The 27,789-nt window shown below is 51.3% G+C and overlaps 3 protein-coding genes across 3 annotated transcripts in view; 1 reads left to right on the forward strand and 2 right to left on the reverse strand.

The window, feature by feature from the left end:
* Window positions 1-23,382, reverse strand: part of HSPB6 (heat shock protein family B (small) member 6) — a 92,259-nt gene extending 68,877 nt beyond the window's left edge. The window contains exon 1 of the mRNA XM_050768837.1: window positions 23,379-23,382. The gene's annotated coding sequence lies outside the window, so the exon portion shown is untranslated. The remainder of the gene's footprint in view (window positions 1-23,378) is intronic.
* On the reverse strand, window positions 1-27,355 carry NPHS1 (NPHS1 adhesion molecule, nephrin). Its single transcript, XM_050768862.1, has 29 exons — window positions 26,661-27,355; window positions 26,338-26,553; window positions 26,143-26,265; window positions 25,844-25,972; window positions 25,248-25,329; window positions 24,425-24,528; window positions 24,111-24,238; window positions 23,851-24,022; window positions 23,509-23,666; window positions 23,125-23,269; window positions 22,914-23,038; window positions 21,204-21,390; window positions 20,847-20,976; window positions 20,551-20,723; window positions 19,123-19,263; window positions 18,907-19,047; window positions 18,269-18,390; window positions 16,849-17,020; window positions 16,594-16,750; window positions 16,173-16,324; window positions 14,327-14,438; window positions 14,058-14,239; window positions 10,650-10,706; window positions 6,274-6,393; window positions 6,135-6,159; window positions 5,955-6,027; window positions 5,712-5,805; window positions 5,517-5,629; window positions 1-982 (listed from the first exon to the last, which is right to left on the reverse strand). The coding sequence occupies exons 1-29, from the start codon at window positions 26,839-26,841 to the stop codon at window positions 851-853; spliced, it is 3,846 nt and encodes a 1,281-aa protein (XP_050624819.1). The 5' UTR covers window positions 26,842-27,355; the 3' UTR covers window positions 1-850.
* The window catches only part of APLP1 (amyloid beta precursor like protein 1), a 32,423-nt gene continuing 28,869 nt past the window's right edge, over window positions 24,236-27,789 (forward strand). Inside the window, exon 1 of the mRNA XM_050768740.1 lies at window positions 24,236-24,245. The gene's annotated coding sequence lies outside the window, so the exon portion shown is untranslated. The remainder of the gene's footprint in view (window positions 24,246-27,789) is intronic.

Below are 27,789 nucleotides of genomic sequence, written 5' to 3' on the forward strand. Positions count from 1 at the left end.
CTCTAGCTTCTTTTGATTGTCTGTTTATTTTAATGCTTATAGAGCAAACTTATGTTTACATGTGTCATAGTTTATGTCTCCTGTGTTAGATAACTGTGGGAAATAATAAAATAATAGGTAGGATACATGGGTTCATAAATTCTACTTATTATTAGCTATTTTAAATGTCATGGAATACAAAATGAACAGAGTTTTTAATATGTCTTTTCCCACTTCTTTAAACTTTACTTCATGAAGCATATAGGGACCCTCAGAATAGCATTTTATTTTTTATTTTTATTTTATTTTTATTTTTTGAGACAGAATCTCGCTCTGTCACCCAGGCTGGAGTGCAGTGGTATGATCTTGGCTCACTGTAACCTCCACCTCCTGGGTTCAAGCGATTCTCGTGCCTCAGCCTGCCAAGTAGCTAGGACTACAGGCATGTACCACTATTCCTAGCTAATTTTTTATATTGTTAGTAGAAATGGAGTTTCACCATGTTGGCCAGGCTGGTCTCAAACTCCTGACCTCAGGTGATCCACCTGCCTCGGCCTTCCAAAGTGTTCAGATTATAGGCGTGAGCCACCGCACCTGGCAGCATTTAATTTTTGAGATGCCGTTTACAATCTGCCCTATCCTTTTGGAGAAGTTTAGTTTCTAAAGCCAACCCCAGGATATACCTTGTTTCTAGTCTGGTACCAGCTGAACCATCTTCTGTCACTCAACCCCCTCCACGTCCTCTCCTGACAAAGCCGAGTCCCTTTGGGTTTTATGGAGCTCACCTAACCAGCTCGGCCCAGGCTGTAATGCGAGGGACCAGTGGAGTGTAAATTCCTGCAGGTGCAGGACAAGGGGGTTGAGAGGGCTCTCACACCAGATGTCCCCTCAGCTCGAAGGGCAGAGAATCAGGTTCCAGAGTGTCCAGGTCTCCCGCCACCCGGTCATAGATTCCTCTTGGATCCTGATATGCGTCTTCAGGCCAGCGGAGGTCCCAGGGGCTCTGACAGGCAAAAAGTGGAGTTAGAACCATGGAGAGATGCCCTGTAGGTCTTCACTGAAGATCTGGGGGATACACGCCCCTGCTTAACTTCCCAGAAAAAACTGTTTTAGCTTTTACTAAACCCCCAAAATATACAAAAAAGGAGTGTGTTATAATGAATGCCTATGATGAACCCCATGTGCTTATTGCCTAACTTAATAATATCAGGCCAGGCACGGTGGCTCATGCCTATAATTCCAGCACTTATAGGCCAAAGCAGGAGGATTTCTTGAGACCAGGAGTTCAAGACCAGCCTGGGCAACATAGTGAGATCCTGTATGTACAAAAAATAATTTTTTTTTTCTTAGACAGGGTCTGGCTCTGTCACCCAGGCTGGAGTGCAATGGTTGCTCCCTGCAACCTCCACCTTCTGGGCTCAATCCATCCTCCTACTTCAGCCTCCCAAGTAGCTGGGACTACAGGCACGCACCCCCACACCCAGCTAATTTTTGAATTTTTTTTTTTTTTTTCCAGAGACGAGGCTTCCATTGCTGCCCAGGCTGGTCTTGAACTCCTGAGTTCAATTGATCCACCCGTCTCAGCCTCCCAAAGTGCTGTAATGCTAGCATTTTGTGACTCATGCCTGTAATGCTAGCATTTTGGGAGGCCAAGGCAGGTGGATCACTTGAGGTCAGGAGTTCGAGACCAGCCTGGGCAATGGGTAAAACCCTGTCTCTACTAAGAATACAAAAATTAGCCAGGCATGATGGTGCATGCCTGTAATCCCAGCTACTTGGGAGGCTGAGGCAGGAGAATCGCTTGAACCTGGGAGGTGGAGGTTGCAGTGAGCTGAGATTGTGCTACTGCACTCCAGCCTGGGTTACAGAGCGAGCCTCCATCTCAAAAATAAATAAATTAAAAAAATTTTAAAAAGTGAAAACTTTAAAAGTCCATGTTATCAGCTATGGCAACTATGGAATGTAAGTTATGATTCTATTGTCCTATGAATTTCCAAAACAGTTCCCTAATCATAATAGAAGAGAAAAATAAAAGAAAAGAAAACAAACAAACAAAAATATGAAAGGTGGCCCTAACTGGGGATGTGTTTTGTTCTAGGGCTGGGAGAAAATGATTATTTTAGTTCAGCAGACTTTAGAGCAGATTGGCCCATGCTCCAAATATGGCCTGCCACCTGCTTTTTTTTTTTTTACTGCCCAAGAGCTAAGAATGGTTTTTCTTTTTCTTTTTTTCTTTTCTTTTCTTTTCTTTCTTTCTTTCTTTCTTTTTTTTTTTTTTTTTTTTTTTTTTTTTTTTTTTTTTTTTTTTTTTTTTTTTTTGAGACAGAGTCTTGGTCTGTTGCCCAGGCTGGAGTACAGTGGCACAATCTTGGCTCACTGCAACTTCTGCCTCCTGGGTTTAAGCAATTCTCCTGCCTCAGCCTCCCAAGTAGCTGGGACTACAGGTGCCCGCCACCACGCCCGGTTAACTTTTTGCATTTTTTTTTTTTTTTTTGAGATGGAGTCTCGCTCTGTCGCCGGGGCTGGAGCGCAGTGGCCGGATCTCAGCTCACTGCAAGCTCCGCCTCCCGGGTTTACGCCATTCTCCTGCCTCAGCCTCCTGTGTAGCTGGGACTACAGGCGCCTGCCACCTCGCCCGGCTTTTTTTTTTGTTTTTTTTTTAGAGAGAGACGGGGTTTCACCGTGTTCGCCAGGATGGTCTCGATCTCCTGACCTCGTGATCCACCCGTCTCGGCCTCCCAAAGTGCTGGGATTACAGGCTTGAGCCACTGCGCCCGGCCCTACTTTTTGCATTTTTAGTAGAGATGGGGTTTCACCATGTTGGTCAGGTTGGTCTGAAACTCCTGGTCTCAAGTGATCCGCCCGCCTCGGCCTCTCAAAGTGCTGGGATTACAGGCGTGAGCCACTGTGCCTGGCCCTGTTTTTCATTTTTTAATTGTTGGGGAAAAATGAAAAGAGATAACATTTGTGACACAGAAAAATTATATGAAGTTCAAATTACAGTGTCCAAAAATAAAGTTTTGTAGGAACATAGCCACACTCATTCATTTATGCATCGTCTATGGCTGCTTTTACTTTACAGTGGCAGAGTTTGTGTAGAGTTTGAAGAAGACCGTATGTCTCTCACAGCCCAAAGCGTTTACTATCTGGCCCTTTTCGGAAAAAGCCTGCAGCCTCCATCTGCGCTTTAGAGAGCGCATATGGTCCAGCACCACGGACAGCGCTTTGCACCATGCTGGTGAGGAGCTAGGATCTGATAACAGTACCCTGTATCGGAGGTCGTTCACAGAGACAGAAGGAAATCCTTGGATCAGAGGTGCCAGAGCATCAGCCAAGGCCACACAAGAAATCAGGGGTCCTGTCCCATCTCCCTAACTGTGCAGCAATGGGTGGGGGTTGGCTGGTGGTCAAAGTGCCGGTCTGTTGTTTTTGCCTGTACAACCACCATCCTCACTTCCCTGCGAGCTCTCTGTCCCTCTCCCATTCTCAGCCCAGTGAACTGAGTGGGGCTGGCCCCTACTCCCTGATCCCATGGCGAACTGACCCAGGCCTCTCCTGTTAGCATATTCCATCACCTGACTTAGGGATATGTTCAGTGATGAGAATGTGACCCAAACTAGACCAATAAGTGTCAGCATTGGGCATTTGGGGCCACTGGAAAACAGGCATTCTCTTTCTTTGAAGATTTCTAATCTCGTAGGATACAAATCTAGATTTTCTAGGAACATTTTTTCCCTTTCTTTTTTGAAACATGGTCTCTCAGGCTGGAATGCAGTGGCACAATCAGGGCTCACGGCAGCCTCAACTTCCCTGGCTCAGGCGTTCCTCCTACCTCAGCCTCCTGAGTAGCTGGGACCACAGGCATGCACCACTATGCCCAGTTAGTTTTTTAAACTTTTTTTTTTTTTCTGACACAGAGTCTTGCTCTGTTGCCCAGGCTGGAGTGCAGTGGCATGATCTCCGCTCACTGCAACCTCCACCTCACAGGTTCAAGCGATTCTCCTGCGTCAGCCTCCTAAGTAGCTGGGATTACAAGTGTGTGCCACCACACCCGGATAATTTTTGCATGTTTTGTAGAAACAGGGTTTCACCATGTTAGCCAGACTGGTCTTGAACTCTTGACCTCAGGTAATCCACCCGCCTCAGCCTCCCAGAGTGCTGGGATTACAGGCATGAGCCACCATGCTTGGCTTAACTTTTTTTTTTTCTTCAAGATGGGGTCTTATTATGTTGCCCAGGCTGGTCTCCAACACCTAGGCTCAAGCAATCCACCTACCTCAGCCTGCTGAGATTAGAGATGTGAGCCGTGACCATGCCTAGCCATAATAGCATTTTTGGGGAGGAAAATTCTGGGCCCAGCTGGGCCTGATGACAATTGTATGCCTTGATTTTTCAGTTGAATGGGCCCCCAAATTCTCTCTTTCTCTCCCTTTAATCAGTGGAGTAGATACAGCTAATTATCTAGAAAAATTCATGTCTACTTCCTTCCACAGCAGCAGAATTGCAGCAAGGCACATTGCTGCCAAGCTAGACCATATTTTACAGCCTCCTTTGCCATCAGGTGTGACCGTGTGACTCTATTCTCATCAGGGGAGTGAGAGCAGAGTGGTGTGCACCATTTCTGGGCCTGGGCCACAAGGCAAGGTTGTGCCTTCTCCACATTCTTTCACCTTTTCCCATTGGTTGAACCCCCAGTGAACTGCCTCATTCATGTAGACTTGGATGACTTGAGCAGGGCCGCTTGTGTCTGACTGTGAAAAAGAAATAGATTGCCGGCCGGGCGCGGTGGCTCAAGCCTGTAATCCCAGCACTTTGGGAGGCCGAGGCGGGCGGATCACAAGGTCAGGAGATCGAGACCACAGTGAAACCCCGTCTCTACTAAAAATACAAAAAAAAAAAAAAAAAAAAAAAAAAATTAGCCGGGCGCGGTGGCGGGCGCCTGTAGTCCCAGCTACTCAGGAGGCTGAGGCAGGAGAATGGCGGGAACCCGGGAGGCGGAGCTTGCAGTGAGCCGAGATCGCGCCACTGCACTCCAGCCTGGGCAACAGCGTGAGACTCCGTCTCCAAAAAAAAAAAAAAAAAAAAAAAAAAAAGAAATAGATTGCCGTCTTTTTTTTCACAGACAGGGTCTTGCTCTGTTGCCCAGACTGGAGTGCAGTGGTGCCATCATGGCTCACTGCAGCCTCCAACTCCTGAGCTCAAGGGATCCTCCTGGCTCAGCCTCCTGAGTAGCTGGGACTATAGGTGCACACTTCCATGCCTGGCTCATTTTTTAAATTTTTTGTAGAGACAAGTCATTATATTGCCCAGGCTTGTCTCAAACTCATGCACTCAAGCGATCTTCCTGCCTTGACCTCCCAAAGTGTTGGGATTACAGGCATGAACCATCATGCCCAGCTGACTGTCTTCTTTAAACCACTGGATCATGGTCAGGCCTCTTTGTTACAGCAGCTAGCTGGCCCTAACTAATACAAGCAGTAGGAGGTAGGCTCCCAGCACTAGCCAGGAAGGATGGCTGCTGATGCAAAGCTCCTCACCATCTGCACTTCATCGTAGAGGGGTCCCCAGGCTCCAGATGGGGGGCACGTTCTTTCTACCTCATCATACAAGTGCCCAGGGAAGGCCATATCCTCATCTTCACCTGTGAAACCTGGAGTTGGAGTGGAAGGGAGACACGATCAAGGCACCCAGTCCAGGCGTCCGGGGTACCTCTGAGTGGGGTCCTAACTCACCTCGGGAATAAGACACCTCCTCCTGTGTCGGGGGCAGCTGGGGGCTGAAGTCCCTCAGGGAGCGGTAATACGGCTCTGCCTCTGTTGTGCTGACCTGTTCCCCGCACGCAAAACAGACAAAGCCGTTTCCATCCTCTGACCCCACGGTCCCAGGAAGGGCAATGATCAACCTGATGCTAACGGCAGCGTTTCAGTCGCCGTCGGTGCCCTGACTGTGAGGTCACCAGGGCCACCCCCACTCACCGTGGAGCTCCGAGTGTCCTGCTCTCCCGTCCACTGGCTCTCCTCATATTCGTTCCTGACTCGGTCCTCCGACCTTCCAGGATGGAGGTGTGGAGGGCAGTTGAGTGCTGCCCCCCACCACCCATCTCCCCCAAGCCTCCTCCCTCAGAGCCTTCTTTACAGAAAAATATCCCCACTTACTCTGCCTCTGTCTTCCCTGAGACGCCTGAAGGAAACAGGAATAAAGGGCTCAGTGACCCCATACAAGCCCCTCCCCCGGTCCCAGGAAGTTCCCCATCACCCTCAGGTCTCCACCCCCGCAGGGAAGGTCCCTCCTCACCCTCAGCAAGACGCCTGAGTCTCCGCTGCCAGAGGACGCCCCCGACACAGGAGGCATTGGAGAGGAGCAGAAGCCCCCCAAGACCGAGCAGCACAGGCAGCAGGGGCAGCCCCGAGGGTCCTAGGGGTGGAAGATATCCCTCCGTGAATCCCAGACAACAGACTGTAGGCCAGGAGTGGGTCTCCCCGAGAAAGCCTACTCCTGAACCAAGTCCCTCCCCCAGGGTCAGAGAAACAGATGGGGAGGGGTCTCTGTGCCCAACCCTTCTGCCATCCAAGGGCAGGTGGCTTCTTAAGTCAAGCCATTAACAAAATGTCCTCCCTTTGCTTGAACTCTGCAAACTCAGAACTGAACTCCGGACTCGGGAGGGAGCTTCAGCTCCTTAGCTGGGCACTGAAGACTTTCTGTGGTCCAGCCTCTTCCAACGCCTCCAGCCATGTCCACCAAACTTAGACCCTGGTACTGGACTGTCCAGCCACACAAACCAAACCAACCACTAGCTGTTTCTGGAATCACTGAAGCAAATTCACACCTCAGAGCTTTGGAATAGCTAAGTGTTTGTCCTCAAATGTCCTTTCCTCTCAAGCAAACTTCTGTTTGACTTTCAAATTCCATCTCAAGGTCAGGCGCTGCGGCACATGTGTGTAATCCCAGCATGTTGGGAGGTCAAGGTGGGAGGATCGCTTGAGCCTAGGAGCTCAAGACCAGCCTAGGCAACATGGCAAGGCCACTTCTTTACAAAAAATTTAAAAGTTTAGCAGCATGGTGGTGCATGTCTATAGTCCCAGCTACTCGGGAGACTGAGGCAGGAGGATTGCTTGAGCCCGGGAAGTCAAGGCTCCAGTGAGCTATGATAGCACCACTGCACTTCAGCCTGGGCGGCAGAGCAAGAGCCTGTCTCTGGAAAAAAAAAAAAAAATCCCATCTCAAGGACTTCTTTATTTTATTTTATTTTTTAATTAAGATAGAGTTAGCTGGGCACGGTGGCTCACATCTATAATCCCAGCACTCTGGAAGGCCGAGGCAGGTGGATTACAAGGTCAGGAGTTCAAAACCAGCCTGGCCAACATGGTGAAACCCCGCTCTACTAAAATACAAAAAATTAGCCGGGTGTGGTGGCAGGCATCTGTAGTCCCAGCTACTCAGGAGGCTGAGGCAGGGAAATCACTTGAACCAGGGAGGCGGAGGTTGCAGTGAGCCGAGATCACACCACTGCACTCCAGCCTGGGTGACAGAGTGAGACTCTGTCTCAAAAAAAAAAAAAAAAAAAAAAAAAAAAAAAAAGTTTCACTCTGTCACCCAGACTGGAGTGCAGTGGCACAATCTCAGCTCACTGCAACCTCCACCTCCCAGGTTCGAGTGATTCTTCTCCCTCAGCCTCCCAAGTAGCTGGGACTACAGGCACATGCCACCACACCCAACTAATGTTTCGTTTTTTATTTTTAGTAGAGACGTGGTTTCGCCATGTTGGACAGACTGGTCTTGAACTCCTGGCCTCAAGTGATCTGCCCACCTCAGCCTCCCAAAGTGCTGGAATTATAGGCATGAGCCACCGTGCCTGGCCTCAAATGACTTCTTTCCACTAACTTCCATCCCAGTCAATATCAGGCTGACTTGGCTGCTGTATCGCTGAGGACAAGTCTGAATCCCTCTAAGTAGGCATCTGTTAGGTGGCCATCTCCCCTATCTTCTACTAACAGCACTTTTTTCCCCTGGAGAGAACAGCCACTCCCCACTCTTAGTCTTGGGCTCAGGGAGGACTCCATAGTGGGCACATGGCCTGGCCTGAACAGTAAGAGTCTCCATTCCTCTCTCCACAGTGATTGTTTAGACACAGGCATTTGACCCAACGTGTGTGTTTTTTTTTTTTTTTTTTTTTTTTTTTTTTTTTTTGAGACGGAGTCTCGCTCTGTCACCCAGGCTGGAGTGCAGTGGCCGGATCTCAGCTCACTGCAAGCTCTGACTCCCAGGTTTACGCCATTCTCCTGTCTCAGCCTCCCGAGTAGCTGGGACTACAGGCGCCCGCCACCTCGCCCGGCTAGTTTTTTGTATTTTTTAGTAGAGACGGGGTTTCACCGTATCAGCCAGGATGGTCTCGATCTCCTGACCTCGTGATCCGCCCGTCTCGGCCTCCCAAAGTGCTGGGATTACAGGCTTGAGCCACCGCGCCCGGCCAACGTGTGTTTTTAACAAAACATTTAGGACAATTCTACTAGCTATCAAGAAGACAGAGGTTGGGGAGGGCTTCTCTGCCCCTCTGATTGAAGAAACTCAGAAAGAAGCCACCACAGATGAAGGCAAAGTTGAGAGAGGGCGAGAAACAGATCGCTGGTGAGATTTTTGAGCACCTGAAAGTGGCCACACTTGGAAGTTTTTATTTCATGTACCAAGCCTTTTTTTTCCCCTTGAGACAGGGTCTCACTCTGTTGCCCAGGCTGGAGTGCAGTGACGTGATCTCGGCTCATTGAAGCCTCAACCTCCTGGGCTCAAGAAATCCTCCCGCATCAGCCTCCTGAGTAGCTGGGACTACAGGTGTGCACCACCACGCCTGGCTAATTTTTTTGTTTTTGTTTTATAGAGATGGGGTTTCACCATGTTGCCCAGGTTTGTCTCCAATGCCTGGGTTCAAGTGATCTACCTGCCTCAGCCTCCTGAAGTGTCAGGATTATAGGCATGAGCCACTGTGCCCAGCCAAGCCATTCTTTTATGTGTTGACAAAACAGCTGTATTTCTGTCACTTGCAACCTTTTTCTCAGGCTCTGAAGGGGATTGTTTGCCAAACGGTTGCAATCCTCTCCTGGTAGTCACATCCTTGAGTGCAGGGCCTTTCCACACTGACTCTGTGTTGAGCCATGTGACTTGCTTTGTCCAATGAGACAATAGCAACTGTGACAGAATCAGCTAGTAAATTGGAATGTACTCTCTTGCTGCTTTTGACCCCTGTGACCACCTTCATGTGAAAAAGTCAAGAAGAGACACGTGCCCAGTTATCTCCATTGTTCCAACCAAGAGGCCAGATGACCATCAGACGTGTGGGAAGGGGGCAACCCTAGACCACCCAGTCCAGTGGAGCTGCCCCTGACTGCAGAGATTACTTAAGCCAGCCCAGACCAGCACCGTTCTGCCAGACTCTTAGAATCATGAGAAAGAATGTTGCTATAAGCACCCATGTTTGGGGTGGTTTGTTATACAGCAAATGCTAACTGATGCAGGCTTCTTACAGGACATGGAGTGAGCCAATTTTTTCAGAATTAAACTAAATTTGGAAGAGAGAAAAATTTATCACTCCAGGCAAGAGAAAGATCAAAGAAAAAGAAGTGGCCAGATGCAGTGGCTCACCTCTGTAATCCCAGCACTTTGGGAGGCTGAGGTGGGCGAATCACGAGGTCAGGAGTTAGAGACCATCTGGCTAACACGGTGAAACCCCATTTATACTAAAAACACAAAAAATTAGCTGGCTGTGGTGGCACACGCCTGTAGTCCCAGCTACTCAGGAGGCTGAAGCAAGAGAAGAAACTGGGAGGTGGAGGTTGCAGTGAGCCGAGATCGCACCACTGCACTCCAGCCTGGGTGACAGAGCAAGACTCGGTCTCAAAAAAAAAAAAAAGCTGGGTGCCGTGGCCCATGCATGTAATCCTATAATCCCAGCACTTTGGGAAGCTGAGACAGGCAGATCACTTGAGATCAGGAGTTTGAGACCAGCCTAGTCAACATGGCAAAACCCCGTCCCTACTAAAAAAGTACAACAATTAACCAGGTGTGATGGCAGGTGCCTGTAATCCCAGCAACTCGGGAGGCTGTGGCAAAAGAATCGCTTGAATCTGGGAGGTGGAGGTTTCAGTGAGCCAAGATTTTGCCACTGCACTACAGCCTGGGCAACAGAACGAGACTATGTCTCAAAAAAAAAAAAAAAAAAAAAAGAAAGAAAGAAAGAAAAAAGAGGAAGCTCTAAGGCGTCTGCAAGTCTGCAGGGAGAGAACTAAGTCTTTTTTTTTTTTTTTTTTTGAGATAGGGTCTCCCTCCGTTCCCAAGACTGGAGTGCAGTGGCTCAGTCGTAGCTCACTGCATCCTCCAATTCCTGGGCTTACATAATCCTCCCACCTCAGCCTTCTGAGTAGTCGGGACTACAGGCACATGCCACCACAGCCAGCTATTTTTTATTTTTGCAAAGATGGAGTCTCACCATGTTGCCCAGGCTGGTCTCAACTCCTGGGCTCAAGTGACCACATGCCTTGACCTCCCAAAGGCTTGAGCCACTGAGCTCGGCCAGAACTAAGTTGTTAAGCAGCTGTGACTACAAGCAGAGCAGGTAGGGTCAAAGACAAGGAGGTCCCATCCTTTGGGGAGACGGGAGGGATCGGGGACAGAGGACTTGCCTGCAGGCGGCTCTGTGGGCAGCTGGTCTTCAGGTTCTCCGGAAGGCTGGTCCAGACCTGGGGAGTGGATATCAAGATTTCAACTTAACACTAAGTCGGTGAGCTGAGATTGTACCACTGTACTCCAACCTGGTTGACAGAGCAAGACTCCATCCGCCTGCCTCAGCCTCCCAAAGTGCTGGGATTACAGGCCTGAGCCACTGCGCCCAGATAATTTTTATTTTCCCTAGACAGAGTCTTGCTCTGTCACCCAGGCTAGAGTGCAGTGGCGCAATCTCGGCTCACTGCAACCTCCATTGCGCAGGTTCAAGCAATTCTCCTGCCTCAGCCTCCCAAGTAGCTGGGACTACAGGCGCCCGCCACCACACCCGGCTAACTTTTTTAGTAGAAATGGGGTTTCACCATGTTGGCCAGGCTGGTCTCGAACTCCTGACCTTGTGATTCACCCACCTCGGCCTTCCAGAGTGCTGGGATTACAGGCATGAGCCGCCGTGCCTGGCCAATTTTTTTATTTTTTATTTTATTTTATTTTTTAAAGAGACAGAGTCTCACTCTGTGGCCCAGACTGGAGTGCAATGGCATGATTATAGCTCACTGCAGCCTCGACCTCCTGGGCTCAAGCTATCCTCCTGCCTCAGACTCCTGACTAGCTGGGACTATAGGCATGTACCACCATGCCTGGCCCAAAAATTAATTGTTGATGAGCACTTTCGGTGTGCAAGATCCTTTTCACCTGAATTATCAATTTGTTGAGTTAACCAAAAAAGACTTTGGGCTCTCGATCCCTTAATAGAAGTATAAGTTCTAAAGCAAAGGAGGCAAGTGTCATACTTTATGTTTTAGTGCTCAAAGGGAAGACAGGAATGGGGTGGGGGAAAGAGCAGAGAAGATTGTAGAAATGAGAAAGTGTCCTTCCTTACATCGAGAAAAAGCCTGCTCTGTCAGGAAGAGGAAAACAGAAAGAAGAAGCTTGCAGCTGGGAGTGGTGGCTCACGCCTGTAATCCCAGCACTTTGGGAGACTGAGGCAGGTGGATCACCTGAGGTAAGGAGTTTGAGACCAGCCTGGCCAACATGGTGAAACCCCGTCTCTACCAAAAATACAAAAATTAGCCAGGTGTGGTGGCATGCACCTGTAATCCCAGCTACTTGGAAGGCTAAGGCAGGAGAATCGCTTGAACCTGGGAGGCAGAGGTTGCGGTGAATGGAGATCATGCCACTGTACTCCAGCCTGAGTGACAGAGCAAGATTCCGTCTCACAAAAGAAAAAAAAAAAAAAAAAAAAAAGGAAAAAAAACAAAAGAAAGAAAGAAAAAAGAAAGAAAAAGAAACTGAGCCACAAAGATCTGTGCTATATATTATATATTTTTAGAAACTGAGACACTTGCCTACGGTCACACAACTAGGAGGTAGTAGAGAGGGGATTTGAACCCAAGCTTCTCTGAACCAGGCTCTGTAAGGATTAACCATTACAATACTGTACCTATCGGAATTGTAACATATTCATCATATTCAAGGAATTTGTCCTTCTCATCCGACTTGCTGAATTTATTGGAATAAAATCATTCATAATATTCCCTAATTATCCTCTTAATGTCTGTGGAGTCTGTGGTAACATCCCTTCTTGCATTCCTGTTATTGGTAACTTGTATCATCTCTCTTTTTTTGTCTTAATCAGCTTTATAAATGTTACTAATTTTTTTCAAATAACCAGCTTCTGGTTTCATTGATTGTCTCAATTGTTTTTCTGTTTTCTAATTCATTCATTTCTGCTCTTACCATTATTATTACTTCTTTTTACTTTGGGTTTAATTTGTTCTTTTATTAGTTTCCTTCTTTCTTTCTTTTTTCTTTTTTCTGAGATGGAGTTTTGCTCTTGTTGCCCAGGCTGGAGTGCAATGGCATGATCTCCGCTCACTGCAACCTCCGCCTCCCAGGTTCAAGCGATTCTTTTGCCTCAGCCTCCCAAGTAACTGGGATTACAGGCATGTGCCACCACGCCCGGATAATTTTGTATTTTCAGTAGAGACAGGGTTTTTCCTTGTTGGTCAGACTGGTCTCGAACTCTCAACCTTAGGTGATCCACCCGCCTTGGCCTCCCAAAGTGCTGGGATTACAGGCGTGAGCCATGCTTTCTTAAGATGAAAACTTAGAATATGCATTCGAGGTTATTCTCAAGAAAAAAAAAACTAGGCCAGGCGTGGTGGCTCACGCCTGTAATCCCAACACGTTGGGAGGCCAAGGCGGGTGGATCACCTGAGGTCAGGAGTTCGAGACTGGCCTGGCCAACATGGTGAAACCCCGTCTCTACTAAAACTACAAAAAATTAGCCAGGTGTGGTGGCGCATGCCTGTAATCCCAGCTACTTGGGAGGCTGAGGCAGGAGAATTGCTTGAGCCAGGGAGGCGGAGGTTGTAGTGAGCCAAGATCACACCACTGCACTCCAGCCTGGGTGACAGAGTGAGACGCCATCTCAAAAATAAAAAATAAGGCCAGGCATGGTGGCTCAGGCCTATAATTCCAGCACTTTGGGAAGCTGAGGCGGGTGGATCATGAGGTCAGGAGTTCGAGACCAGCCTGACCAACATGGTGAAACCCTGTCTCTATTAAAAATACAAAATTAGGCCGGGCGCGGTGGCTCAAGCCTGTAATCCCAGCACTTTGGGAGGCTGAGACAGGCGGATCACGAGGTTAGGAGATCGAGACCATCCTGGCTAACCTGGTGAAACCCCGTCTCCACTAAAAAATACAAAAAAAACTAACCGGGCGAGGTGGTGGGCGCCTGTAGTCCCAGCTACTCGGGAGGCTGAGGCAGGAGAATGGCGTAAACCTGGAGGCGGAGCTTGCAGTGAGCTGAGATCCGGCCACTGCACTCCAGCCTGGGCAACAGAGAGAGACTCCGTCTCAAAAAAAAAAAAAAAAAAACAAAATTAGCCAGGCATGGTGGCACATGCCTGTAATCCCAGTTACTTGGAAGGCTGAGGCAAGAGAATCGCTTGAACCCAGGAGATGAAGGTTGCAGTGAGCCAAGATCGTACCATTGCACTCCAGCCTGGGCAACAAGAGTGAAACTCCATTTCAAAAAAATAAAATAAATTAAAAAATAAAATAAAATAAATAACTAAAATAAGCACTTAATGCTATACATTTCCCTCTAAGTACTGCTTTAACTGCAACCTCAAATTTTTATATGTTTTCATTTTCATTTAATTCAAACTGTTTTCTTTTTTTTTTTTTTTTTGAGTTTCAGTCTCGTCTTTATCTTTTACTAGCTGTGTGACCTTGGACAATTTGCTTAACAGCTCTAGGCCTCAGTAACTCATCATAAAAAGGGAATTGTATTGACTTCACTGTACTACCCTACACATCCTCTGAGGCACACTCCAACCTGCCCAAGCCTTCCTTCGCACCTGGGGTAGTGATGGGAAGCTGGGTCCCCTTATCAGCCAGTCCACTGTCTCCCAAGGCATTGCTGGCCAGCAGCCAGACCTTGTATCGTGTAGAAGGCTGCAGACCAGTCAGTGTGAAGGTGGTGGCATGGGGTGGTAGGACATCCACATAGTGGAACCCTGGAGTCCCCAGGGCCTCATACCTGCAGGACAGGGGGCATAGTAAGTTCAGGGAAGTGCCCCAGCCCATTGGCTGCCTCCGCTTCCTTCCTGCCTCAACAAGGACCCACCTGATGTAGAACCTCTGTGGCAGGCCCCCATCAAAGCCAGGCTTCCACTCCAGCTCCACAGAGTGTGGGGTCAGACTCACAACCTTTAATCCTGATGGAGGGTCAGGGCGGCCTATGGGGAGAAAGATGGGAAAGCAGACAGAGGACACAAAAGAATCCCAGAAGATTCTGTCCAAGTTTTCCCTAGGAATGATTTTAAATATACAATCGCTTCTCATTGTTCACGGTATAGTCATGTTCTATAAGGTCACTGTGAACACTCCTCTGGCAAACACCAAACTGTTCCTAAAATCCCAGTACTTTGTGAGACCAAGGCTGGAGGATTGCTTGAGCCCAGAAGTTCGAGACCAGCCTGGGCAACATAGCAAGACCCTGTCTCAAATTAAACATTACAATTAAAAATAATTTTAAGAAGTGAGTGAAAACAAAACCAAAAGAAACAGCAAAAAAAATTCAAGACCAAATGGTTGCTTCTATGGAAAATAAAGATTAGGTTTCTTTCTTTTTTCTTTCTGTCTTTTTTTTTAGATAGAGTTTTACTCTTATTGCCCAGGCTGGAGTGTAGTGGTGCAATCTTGGCTCACTGCAAACTCTGCCTCCTGGGTTCAAGCAATTCTCCTGCCTCAGTCTCCCGAGTAGCTGGATTACAGGTGCCCGCCACCATGCCCAGCTAATTTTTTGTATTTTTAGTAAAGACGAGGTTTCACCATGTTGGCCAGGCTTGTCTTGAACTCCTGACCTCAGGTGATCCATCCGCCTTGGCCTCCCAAAATGCTGGTATTACAGGCATGAGCCACCACGCCTGGCTTGGTTAGGTTTCTTTTCTTCTTCTTTGAGATGGAGTCTTGCTCTGTCACCCAGGCTGGAGTGCAGTGGCCCAATCTCAGCTCACTGTAACCTCCACCTCCTAGGTTCAACAATTCTCCTACCTCAGCCTCCCGAGTAACTGGGATTACAAGTGCACGCCACCACGCCCAGCTATTTTTTTTTTTTTTTTTTTAGTAGAGACGGGGTTTCACCATACTGGTCAGGCTGGTCTGAAACTCCTGACCTTGTGATCTGCCCACCTCAGACTCCCAAAGTGCTGGGATTACAGGCGTGAGCCACCACACCTGGCTAATCCTAGTATTTTCATACCACTGTTAGGAAGAGAAAGAATGCTGTTTCCTCTAGGAATTCTAACAGACCACTGTGAGGGCCCTTAGAATAAAGCCAACACAAAGGCATGCAGACATAACAATGGAGAGGGCTGGGTGTGATGGCTCACACCTGTAATCCCACCACTTTGGGAGGCTGAGGCAGGCACATCACCTGAAGTCAGGAGACCAGCCTGGCCAACATGGTGAAACCCCGTCTTTACTAGAAATACAAAAATTAGCTGGGTGTGGTGGCGGGCGCCTGTAATCTCAGCTACTTGGTAGGCTGAGGTGAGAGAATCGCTTGAATCCAGGAGGCGGAGGTTGCAGTGAGCCAAGATTGCGCCACTGCACTCCAGCCTGGGTGACAAGAGTAAAGGTCTGTTTCAACAACAACAAAGAATGGAGAGTTGCTGATGACAGCTGAACCTAGCTCCAGAAATTCCTGAAAATCCATTTTTCAGTTATTTGAGCTAATAAGTACCCTATCTCCATCTTTTTGTCTTTTGTTTTCTTTTTCTTTTGCCTTTGTTGTGGGTCTCCCTGAAGATCCAGTCTCCACTAGGATTTTCAGGGCAGGCAAAAACTCCAGCCTCACACATACACATATTCTCAGGTTTCAGAAACGTGGGCAGCCCGGGGCCAATCAGGGATGTGAGAATGGATCCAAGGAGCACCCCCTCCCCAACACCCTCACAGCCCCTCCATACTGATGCTGACGAGTTGAATGTTGGTTTGGTCCGAGCCTAGGGGGTTGGTGGCTGTGCATGTGAAGAGGGCGTAATCCTGGGCTGCAGACACGTTGGCAATGGTCAGGAGGCTGCTGTGGACACCACCCTGGTGGTATGTGTGCTCTGTGTACCTAGAGAGAAGGTAGGGCACCACTCACCCTTTCATTCACCCAACCACTTATGCTTGGAATCATCTATACAGACATCCATTCATTTAACCATCTGCCTATCTATCCATTCATCCATTAATCTTTTCATCCACTCATCCATTCACTCACTCATTCCTCCACGCATTCATCTTCCTTCTCTGCGCCCTTCTCTGCAGGGACTTGGGGAGGGGAAATGGGGCTGGAGGTCCAGACCTGGGGCTGGAGTGCTGCCTGGCTGGGCCTGGGCTCACCTGGGATCTTGGAGATCCAGAGGGACCCCATTTTTGGTCCAAGTGAAAACGATGTTGGGGACACCTCGGGCACGGCAGTGGAGGGTGGCAGAACTGGTGCTGTCTCCAGCTGCAGCCACCTTAGTTAGGGGAGTGGGGTGTTCCACCTGGGGGGCAACTGGGAGGGGATGGGAGGTCAACATGAGCTATGTGGGAGACATGAGGGCTGTGGGTTCAGTGGCAGGTTTTAAAGTCAGGTGTTTGGGTGATACCCACATCTGACAACAAGACGGACCAGCCCTCGTGCTGGAGGCGCCACCCCGTTGTCCACGATGCACTGGTAAGCACCAGCCTGGGCCAGTTTGGCCTGGTGAATCCGCAGGCGCCCCGTGGGTCCCTTGGATATCTTCTCCATGTCATCCAGGCTCTGGTCCTCCTCATCTTCTCCCTGGAGGCCCGAGTCAAGAATTGGCCTCCCAGTCTAGCCCCAGATCCATCACTGCCCAAACTGTCCCTTTTGTAGCCTCATTCTCCTAGACACAATCACTCTCCACAGAGGTATTGAAGAAAAAAAAAAAAATTCTTCCGCCGGGTGCGGTGGCTCAAGCCTGTAATCCCAGCACTTTGGGAGGCCGAGACAGGTGGATCACGAGGTCAGGAGATCGAGACCATCCTGACTAACACGGTGAAACCCCGTCTCTACTAAAAAAAAAAAAAAAAAAAAAAAAAACTAGCCGGGCGAGGTGGTGGGCGCCTGTAGTCCCAGCTACTCGAGAGGCTGAGGCAGGAGAATGGCGTGAACCCGGGAGGCGGAGCTTGCAGTGAGCTGAGGTCCGGCCACTGCACTCCAGCCTGGGCGACAGAGCGAGATTCCGTCTCAAAAAAAAAAAATAATAATAATTCTTCTGTCATCCATCTATCCATTTACCCAATCCATCTTTTCATCCACCAATCCAGGCAACCACCTACCCATCCATTCACCCAACCACTTATGCTTGGAACCATCTATCCATCCATCCATTCATTTATCCATCTGCTTATCTATCCATTCATCCATTTATCTTTCCATCCACTCATCGGTTTACTCACTCATTTCTCCACTCATTTGTCTTCTTTCTCTGCACCCATGTATCCACCTTTGTAGCTCTCCACCCATTCACACAACTATTCACTCATGCTTGCACATCCATAAATACATGCATCTGTTCAGACATTTACCCAGCTACCTATTTATTCATCTCTCCATTGATCTTTCCACCCATCTATCCATCAATTCATCCATCGTCCTTCCATAGATATCTTTCCTCTGCTGGTGTATCCATCCATCCATCTACCCTCTATCTATCCACTGATTTTTCTCCTTCAATCATCTTCTCACCCATCCACTCACCCATTTATCCATCCTTTCACTTGTCCATCTGTTCCTCCATCCACTCACTCATTCATCCACCTGTTCATCCACTTACCTACCTATCCACCCATCTATCCATCTACCCACCCACTCGCCTGACTGTCTACCATTCATCCATCCATTCATTTTGCCACCAACAGTTATTCGTTCTGGGAGCATGCCCTGACGAGTATATAGTTATACAGGATCATACAGATGTACGTGGTCCCCACTCCCAAGGAACTCACAGTCAAGAAACCACAACCCTTTGACCCCACCTCCATTCACCAAAGGCTGGGTCCTCACCAGTCTCTCCCAGCTGAACATGCCTGGGAGGATGGGATTGGCATCAACAGTGCAGACTATATCCACAGAACCCCCGACATTCACCTCAGTGGGGTCCTGGAGGGCACGGATGGTGGGAGCATCTGGTGGAAGGCAGAGACTTGGGGAAGGCACTTGGGACCAGACAGGTCTCCGTGGGAGAGGGCCCCAGGTGGGAGGGATGTCTTAGGGGTTCCAGGAAAGTTAGAGATATGAACACAATCTGTCCTTAATACGAAACAGTTGGAGGAGAGTTCTCAAGGTTGGTGAGTTGTCTCCACCCTCCACTATGCCTCTGTGATAATTAGAGTGGGTTGGGTGGGCTTCCAGAATTGTGCGGGGGAGGGGGGCCTTCTACAACGGGCTCCCATTCCTGACGGGAGCAGCTTCCGTGTCTAGGTGGGCCCCCTCTCTGGGCAGAGATTTCACACTGGGTCTCTCTAGTGGAAGGGGTTCCGCAGTGGGCGTGGTTACACCGTGGCGGGGACTTCCAGAGCCAGAGCGGGAGGGTTCCAGGATGGGTGGCTATCCCCGAGTGGGCGGAGCTCCCACAGTAAGGAGACTCCACACTGGGCAAAGTTCCTTGGATGGGTGTGGTTTCCATGGTGGGCGGGACTCACAGTGCACGTCCAACCGCAGCAGCGCTTCCGCGGTGCCCTCAGAGTTCTGGCAGTGCAGCTGATAGAGGCCGTCGTCCGCGCGGGTCACATTCCACAGATGCAGAGCCCCACTGGACAGGATGCGATGCCGGGGGCCGCCGGCTGGGGAAGGCCAGAATAAAGGACCTGGCAGGCCCTCCCATTTCCGGGACCCTTCTCCATGCCCACTTCCCTCACCTGGGCTGAGGCGATAGCCGCGGAAGGTCCAGTTGAAGGCCTCGGGGGCGGGGTTAGCGGACACGGACACGGGCAGCAACGCCTCGCCCTGCTCCACCGCGGTCACCACCAGCACCTGCTCCCCCAGGAACTCTGGACGGTCTTCAGAGGAGGCGCCGCAGGGAGTCAAGATTGTTGTCAAGGTCAGGGTCAAGGACAAATTGGAGATCAGGCACAGGTTCAAGGGTTAAAGTTGGGGGATCACGACAGGGTTTAAGGTTGTGGACAAGGTAACAAGTTCAGAACTGAATTCAGGGGTAAAGTTCGGGATAGAAATTAGAATACAGTTTAGGCAAAGAGTAGAAGCCAGCATCAGGTTGAAGGATGGAAAGAGGGGTCATGATAGGGATCAGGGTTAGGAGAGAGGACAAAGGCAATATGGGAGTGGACAGGATAGGAGTTGGCCCAGGACCACTGGTCAGTATGAAGGTAGGGAGTTTCAAGTTTCAGGATGGGGTTAATGATAGAGTGATAGTGTCAAAGCAAAGACCCAGGCCAGTCTCAGTGGCTCACGCCTATACTCTGAGAACTTTGGGAGACCAAGGCAGGAGGATCATTTGAGTCAAGGTGTTCAAGATCAGCCTGAGCAATATAGAGAGATACCATCTCTATTTAAAACTAAAAGTACAAAAAAGCAGCCTAGTGTAGTGGGACGCGCCTGTAATCCCAGCACTTTGGGAGGCCAAGGCAGGAGGATTGCTTGAGCCCAGGGGTTTGAGACCAGCCTGGGCAACATAGTGAGGCCCTGTCGCTACAAAAAAATTAAAATAAACTAGCCAAAAGTGGAAGTGCACACCTGTAGTTTCAGCTACTCAGGAGGCTGAGGTAGGATCACTTGAGCTCAGAAGTTGGAGGCTGCAGTGAGCTATGATTGCACCACTGCATTGCAGCCCAAGCGACAGAGGGAGACTCCATCAAAAAAAGAAAGAGAGAGAGAGAGAAAGAGAGAGGAAGGAAGGAAGGAAGGAAGGAAGGAAGGAAGGGAGGGAGGGAGGGAGGGAGGGAGGGAGGGGGGGGGCCGGGCACGGTGGCTCAGGCCTGTAATCCCAGCACTTTGGGAGGCCAAGGCGGGCGGATCACCAGGTTAGGAGATGGAGACCATCTTGGCTAACACGGTGAAACCCTGTCTCTACCAAAACTACAAAAATAAAATTAGCCGGGCATGGTGGCAGGCGACTGTAGTCCCAGCTACTCGGGAGGCTGAGGCAGGAGAATGGCGTGAACCATGGGAGGCGGAGCTTGCAGTGAGCCGAGATCGCACCACTGCACTCCAGCCTGGGTGACAGAGCCAGACTCCGTCAAAAAAAAAAGGGGGGTGGGGAGGGAGACGCAAGGAGTAGGTTAGGGTCAGGAAGGCATCAAGAGGACCTTTCAGGCCAGGGCACATACACAGCACGTTGAGGCGATAGAAGGAGCTCACGGTTTCGCGGAGCTCGGCGCTGTGGGCGCGGCAGGTCACGCGTTGGCCATGATCGCGGGATGACACTTGCAGAAGGACGCTCCTGGCCGCGGCGGAGCCTCTGAACGGGGCTCTCCGGGGCGGGGCGGCCAAGCCCTCCAGCCTGTGGACCCGGGGTGAGGCCAGGGCTGCGAGCAGAGCCAGAGGCTGGAGAGGGGCTAGGCGGGGGCGGGACACGCGTGGAGGGGGCGAGGCCAGAGATGGGCGGGGTCCCTCACACTCCCACCTCTCGCCTTCCTTGTCCCAGGACAAGTTGACCGGCGGGTTGCTGCTAACGCTGATGCATGTCAAGTTTAAGGCGTCCCCCGGGCGCAGTGCGGATGCGTTGGCCAGGATCGTCACGTTAGTTGGGGGAACTGGGAGAGGGGGTTGGAGGAGCGAGACTCAGAGGTTAGGGGCGGCCTGGTCTGCATCCATCCTGCCTGCACTCCAGGCTCCGTCCAGTCTCGGGTCCCCCACCCCGCCCCCGCCCGCACCCCTCGAGTCCAGGGTTCGCTGGGTCCCTGCCCCACCTGGCTCTGTCCCCCACCCCGTCCTGCCCCCGCCGAGTCCGCCCCCGGGCCTCAGCCGTGCGCGCCCTCACACTGCACCGCCAGCTGCGTGGACGCGCTGAGCTGACCAGCCTTGCACGTGAACTTGGCCTGGTTGTCCGACGGCCCTGTGACCAGCACCAGCTCTCGGGAGAAGGTGCTCCCAGATTTCTCCACGTTGCCGAGCTGCATGCGCCGCGGCTCCTGCGGCAGCCGCGACTCAGTCACGGTGCGCGAGTCCTATGGGCCGGGAGTGACTGGGGGCTGCAGGCAGCCCTGCCGCTTCCACCAACCCCCAACTCCCACACCCTGCCCACTGGGTTGGTGCCGCCAGCCCAGACAAAGCCTTTTGGTGATAAGGAAAAACACCCCCATCAGCGCCACCCCCCTAGGGCAAAGCAGTGGGGAGTGGAACTGAGTGACCCCCGCCCTGGAGTCTCTCCCGCCTCCCCCGGGTCCCTGTGCACGGCAGTTTTGGGGATCTGAATCTGCCTTCTGTACCACACCCAACCCCCGCTCCGCCTCTGCAGCCACCTGCAGGCCCTCAGCGCACTCCTCAAAATCTATTTCTGCTCTGTTTACCCAACACCACGTGCAGGAAACTCCCTTGAAATTCCCAGGCCTTTCCCAAAATGCCTCAGTTCCTTTTCTTAAAATTCCCACTGTCCCCAAAGATTTCCTTTGAAATTTTCCTTAATTCCAGTGTCTTTCCATAGATTACTTTCTTTTTTTTTTTAATTGTTGCTGCTGCACAAATTAAACTTTCCATAGATTCTGAATCTTTCCCGATATTATATCTTATAATCCCAGTCTTTTTTTTTTTTTTTTTTTTTTTTGAGACGGAGTCTTGCTCTGTCGCCCAGGCTGGAGTGCAGTGGCGCAATCTCGGCTCACTGCAAGCTCCGCCTCCCGGGTTCACGCCATTCTCCTGCCTCAGCCTCCCGAGTAGCTGGGACTACAGGCGCCCGCCCCTGCGCCCAGCTAATTTTTTCTATTTTTAGTAGAGACGGGGTTTCACCATGGTCTCGATCTCCTGACCTTGTGATCCGCCCACCTCGGCCTCCCAAAGTGCTGGGATTACAGGCGTGAGCCACCACGCCCGGCCTAATCCCAGTCTTTTAACAGATTCCTTTATAGTGCCCAGATTCTCAGCACTTCCCCAGAATTTTATCCTATTAAAATGAAATTCCATGGTCATTTCTATAATTCCTAGTCTTCCCCCCAAAATTTTCAACTAGCTCCCTAACTTCCTAGGATTTTCCTAGAATTAGGCTTCTCTTTCATTTTAATGAAATTTCATTTTCTTACCTCCGAATCCCAAGAATTCCATTTTAATACTAATGAATTTTTGATAGTCTGTGGAATTACTAGCTTTTCTCCAAATTTTCTTTTTCTTTTTCTTTTTTTCTGGGATTCAAGTCTTTCCCTAAAATTCCTGACATTTCACCTGAATTCTGAGATTTTTCACTAGAATTTTCCATAATTTTAACGAAATTACCTTTTCTCTAGAATACCTAATCTTGATTCAGAATTCCAATTTTTATCCTGGAATTCTCACTGTTTCCCCAGAATTTTCCTAGGATTCCATTTAATTCTCATGGCATTTGTGTCTTTCCTAATTCCCTGCCAAACCTCAGAATCTCTAGTACTTTTCAAGAAATTTAATCTTTTTCCAAGATTGCCCAAGATTCTGAAGGAGAGAAGGGGGCCTGGTCCTTCCCCCACATTCCTGGCCACCCCCATAGCCCTGGCGCGGCACCAACCTTGTACCATGTGAGGGAGGGCTCTGGGTTGCCCCCGATGGCCAAACACACCAGCCTCACCCGGGTCCCAGCCCGGAGCTTCTGCCCCTCTGGGGCACCCTCAATCCACAGTTTCTGGGCGGGATCTGAGAGGAGAGGCAGGAAGAGTGACTTTTTCTCTGGGCTGGGTCCTGAGGCTTGGGGGCATTGTTGGGCAAGGGCAGACACTCACATTTTATGTTCAGGGTGAGCGACTTCTTGAAGGTCTCCTTGGTGAAGGCTTCACTGAAGGCCTCACATGTGAGGGTCAGACCGTTGTCCTCCCGCCGCGCCAGGAATGTCAGGTTGGACATGGAGATGTAACCACCATGCAGTCCCTGGCAGGGAGTGAGCTTCAGATGTAGGGACTGCAGCACCCCCATCCATCGTGCTAGAGGCCTGAGTCCATCCCAGTCCCCAGCAGGGACACATGAACCATCTCTACCTCCCCCTCTGTTGGACCCATGGTCCTCAAGGAGAAAGCCCCCAGGCTGCTGGACCCATCCCCTTCCCAATCCACGAGTCATGCCTTCAGCACCCCCCATGCTCAGACCCAGGAGCCTGGCCCCAGCCTCACATCCATGATCGTCTCCTCCATGGGCAGCAGCTGCCGCCAGCCCAGCCACCATCGTAGCAGGACCCGTGGGCGACTGGACTTGCTGACACAGGAGAGTGTCACGTTCTTGTTCTCAACCTGGGATGCAGATCCCAGGATAGTAATGGCACTAGGGGGAACTGCAGGGACAGTGAGGGAAGACACTAAGCTGGGCTGAATTTCTCACAGACCAGCCCAGACAGAACAACAGGACTGGAGACAGATGCTGAGATCTTTGGCATCCAGTAGGCATAATTTGGGGACACACATAGATGGTTCTCTGAGGCACAGACCGACAGGTGGGCAGCTGGCACCAGGACTCACAGGTGACCTGCAGCATGATGCTGCGCTCCTGGGTCCCTGCAGACACGCTGTTATGGGCCTCGCAGCTGAGCCGCGCTCCATGGTCTTCTGGCCTCACGGTCATCACCAGCACACTGCGGGCCACGGCCTGGGTGTGCTCTGTGCCCCACGCTGTGGACACCGGCTGGCCATTCTGGAGACAGGGACAGGCCTGGGCCAGCTCAGGACCAGCTCCCGGCCCCCGCTCTCCCCACAGTTCCCATGCCCGCGTCTGCCCTCACCTTCAGCCACTGCAGTGTGGCTAAGGGATTCCCCCCTTGGGCCACGCATGGCAGCTCCAAGCTCTGTCCTGCCCGCACGTGCCCCTCATCCAAGCCTGGCCACTCGATGACAGGGGGTCCTGGAGGGACTGGGGGATATCAGTCACTCAATGGGCCTGGAGTAGCCCATCCACTCTTTCCAGGCCCCACAACCTGCTTTTGAACCCCCATGTTTCTCTGAGTGCCTGAATTTCCATAATCCCTGTGATTCCCCTATACCCCCCAATGCCTGCTCCCCATCCTCAGCGCCCTAGTTGGCCCAGTTCTCCACTTACACAAAACATTCACGGTGAATGAGGCCTTGATGGGGGCCTCCAGTGCTGGGCTCGATGCCTCACAGACCAGCAACTGCCCATTATCCGAGCTCTGCGGTGTCACCCTGGGATGAGAATTCACGGTTCTGGAGTCAGAGTCATCATCCAAAATTTGGGGAGTCAGGGAGAAGAGGTGGGGATGCCACCTCTGGTCCCCACACCTGGTCTAAGTCCCCATGCCAATCTCCTCTGGGATCCGGGGTTCCATGGGAGAGGTTCTGGGAGTGAGCAGTGAGAACTGGAGCCTAGAGAGACCCACATCTGATCAAAACTTCAGTGCCTGGGACTCTGGAACTGAGGTTCCCATGAAGTTTTTTTGTTTATTTGTTTGTCTTTTGAGACATAATTTGGCTCCGTCGCCCAGGCTGGAGTGCAGTGGTGTGATCTCAGCTCACTGCAACTTCCACTTCTTGGGTTCAAACGATTCTCCTGCCTCAGCCCCCCGACGAGCTGGGAGTATAAGCATGTGCCACCACGCCAGGCTAATTTTTGTATTTTTAGTGAAAACAGGGTTTCACCATGTTGACCCAGTTGATCTTGAACTCCTGACCTCAGGTGATCCACCCACCTTAGCCTCCCAAAGTGTTGGGATTATAGGCATGAGCCACCGCCCCTGTTCCCCGCGAAGAAGCTTTGAGAGTCAGCTTTGAGAGTTCCCCATGAAGAAGCATTGGGTCGCGGATGTTCATACCTAGCCCAGGCTCCATGCTTGCATCCCTGGGGTCTGTGGTTCCCATGGGGAAAATTAGGGGTCATGGTTGGGGGGTTTTTTCAGTTTCCACACCTGGCTGTGGCCTCCACAGTGAAGAGCTTCTGCTGGGAGCCCTCGTTCATGTTTGCAGAGATGTCGGATATTGTCCGTCCACCTTGGGGCAACAAGAGGGCTAGAGGGGTTCTGGGCTCCCTGCAAGATAGATTCTGGGGAGCATGGCCTGGAAGTCCTCAGGGTGGATGTGATGCCCCCTCCCTCCTGGTTCTAGAGGAAAAGGGCCTGGGGCACAGCTGCATCCCCTCCCGACTTTCTGGACTGCCTGAAGGCTGCAATCTTCAGTGCTGGGTCCTGGGCCTCCCCACTCCTCTCAACTCCTTGTTGGGTTGTACCATGCACCCCATCCCTCAGCTTCTCATGTCTGCACCAGCGCTACTGTCCATATCTCTATCTAGTCCTCAGCCTTGTGCTGGATGCTGCCTCCTCAATGTGCCCTCCCATCCACCGGGTTCCACACTGGCCTCGGCATCTCCCCACACCTTCTCCTGGGTCCCCGTCCCAGGGGTGACATCTTTTCTGGGGCCCTTAGGAGGGCACTGGTCAGGAACACACACTCTTCCCACTCCAGAGGCTTCATGCTGCCCCCTGCCCCCCAGTTCACCCTCACTCACTCAGGAGAATGGTGATGTCAGGTGCTGGCTTCGCGTCCCCAGACAAACAGCTGACCACGTACTCTTGCCCAGCTACCCAGGTGACCATGGTGCCTGCCTCCGGGGTCAGGTAGAGCAGCTTGGGAGGAACTGGTGAGAAGGGTCTGGGGTAAGCTTCCAGCACTGAGAAGGATTTGAAGATTGGAGCTCGGTACCGAGGGTCTGGGAGAGGAGAGGCTGGGGGCTTGGACTCCTGGGTCCTGGGGTAAGGGAGGGCTTGAAGCCCAGACTCGTGGGTCCTGGGGGTCTGTCACCCATACCCAGGACGGAGAGGATCACTCTGGGAGACACGAGCTCTGGCCCCATCTCGGAGCGGCCGACCTGGCACTCATACTCCGCGTCATCGCTGAGGTCACAGGCCTCGATGTGCAGGTGGAATTCACCTGCAGGGGGAGCCGGAGGTCAGGGTTGCAGCTTCGGCTGGTGGCTGAGGGTCTCAGGCTCTGATCCCTTACCTCTAGCAGGGTCCCCTTCCAGGCGGTACCTTGGGAAGCCTGGGATCCTGGGGTCGGGGCCCAGGAGCAGCCCATCTTTGGCCCATTGCACCGCACTGCCAGGGGTGCTGACCCCACACCGTAGCTCCACCGAGGCCCCCTCCACCACGGTCAGGTTTTCAGGCAGGGCCCAGAAGCCCCGGGGGACGGAGGCAGGAATCGCCAACTGCGCCAGGCCTGGGGACACAGCAGGGTGCAAGGAAAGGGCAGAGGGTTTGTCTAGGGAAGGTAAGTGGGAAATGGGGGCCACTTGGCGATGGGTACAAGGCTGGGATCCCACTCACCTTCAGTCAGCAGCCCCAGGAGCAGGAGAGGAGCCTTGAGCATCGTCCCCAGGGCCATCACAGGTACCCCCACTGTTACCCCCGCAGTGCCCGCAGCCAGCCACCTGCGTCTGTCTGGCTCTCTCTGGGTCCCTCTCTCTGTGTCTCTGCCATCTGCTTTTCTTTTTATCTCTCTTTCCATTACTCTCCTGCCTTTCTGTTTTCCTCTCCTCCTGTCAGTGTCTCTCTATCTCTGTCTTGCTCTCAGTCTCAATCTCTGAGTCTCTTTCTCTGTCCCTTTAAAATAATTTTTTTTCTTTTTTTTTTTTAGAGATAAGGTCTCACTATGTTGGCCAGGTTGATCTCAGACTCTTTCCCTCAAGCCATCCTCCCGCCTTGGCCTCCCCAAGTGTTGAGATTACAGGCATGAGCCACTGCCCCCAGCCTGTCTCTTTATCTTTCCATCTTTCTCTCCTTGTCTAAGGCATTCTCTCTCCTTTTGTCTTCGTCTCGTCCTCTCTTTCTCTCTCTCTCTCTCTCAGTCTCTATCTTCTCTCCTGCCACCCCTCACCCCTGCTCCTTGTCTCACTACTCACGGCCTCTCAAGAAGGACCTGCAGCCCAGAGTCCAGCAGGCCAGGAGCCCAGGACAGCAATGAGGCTGATGTAGGCACTGGCAGAGTCGGCCCTGCTCTCCGACCCAACTTGAGCTCATCCTCACAGTGCAACCTCCCCCAGGTGCCCTCCAGAGCCCCCAGCTCCGGCCTCTGCCCAGCAGGCTCCTCCCAGCCAGCTGGGCCGGAGCATAAAATCCCCTGTCAGCACATGCCAGGCGTGTTCCTCGGTGCCTCCCCAGCCTCCATGACCCCAGGGCCTGGCTTAGGCTGGGAAGACGGGAGAAGTCAGACCTAGGTGGTCTCCCAGCTCAGCAGGGGAGCAGCCAGCTGGGCCCCCAGCTCTTCCCTGCCCTGATACATGACCTTGGGAAGTCTCTTTCTTTCTTTTTTTTTTCTCGAGGTAGTCTTGCTCTGTTGCTCAGGCTGGAGTGCGGTGGCATGATCTCGGCTCACTGCAGCCTCCACCTCCCATGGCTTGAACCTCCCAAGTTCAAGCAATTCTTCTGCCTCTGTCTCCCAAGTAGATGGTACTAC

Source organism: Macaca thibetana, chromosome 19 (genome assembly GCF_024542745.1).
Source record: "Macaca thibetana thibetana isolate TM-01 chromosome 19, ASM2454274v1, whole genome shotgun sequence".
Taxonomy (NCBI): Eukaryota; Metazoa; Chordata; class Mammalia; order Primates; family Cercopithecidae; genus Macaca; species Macaca thibetana.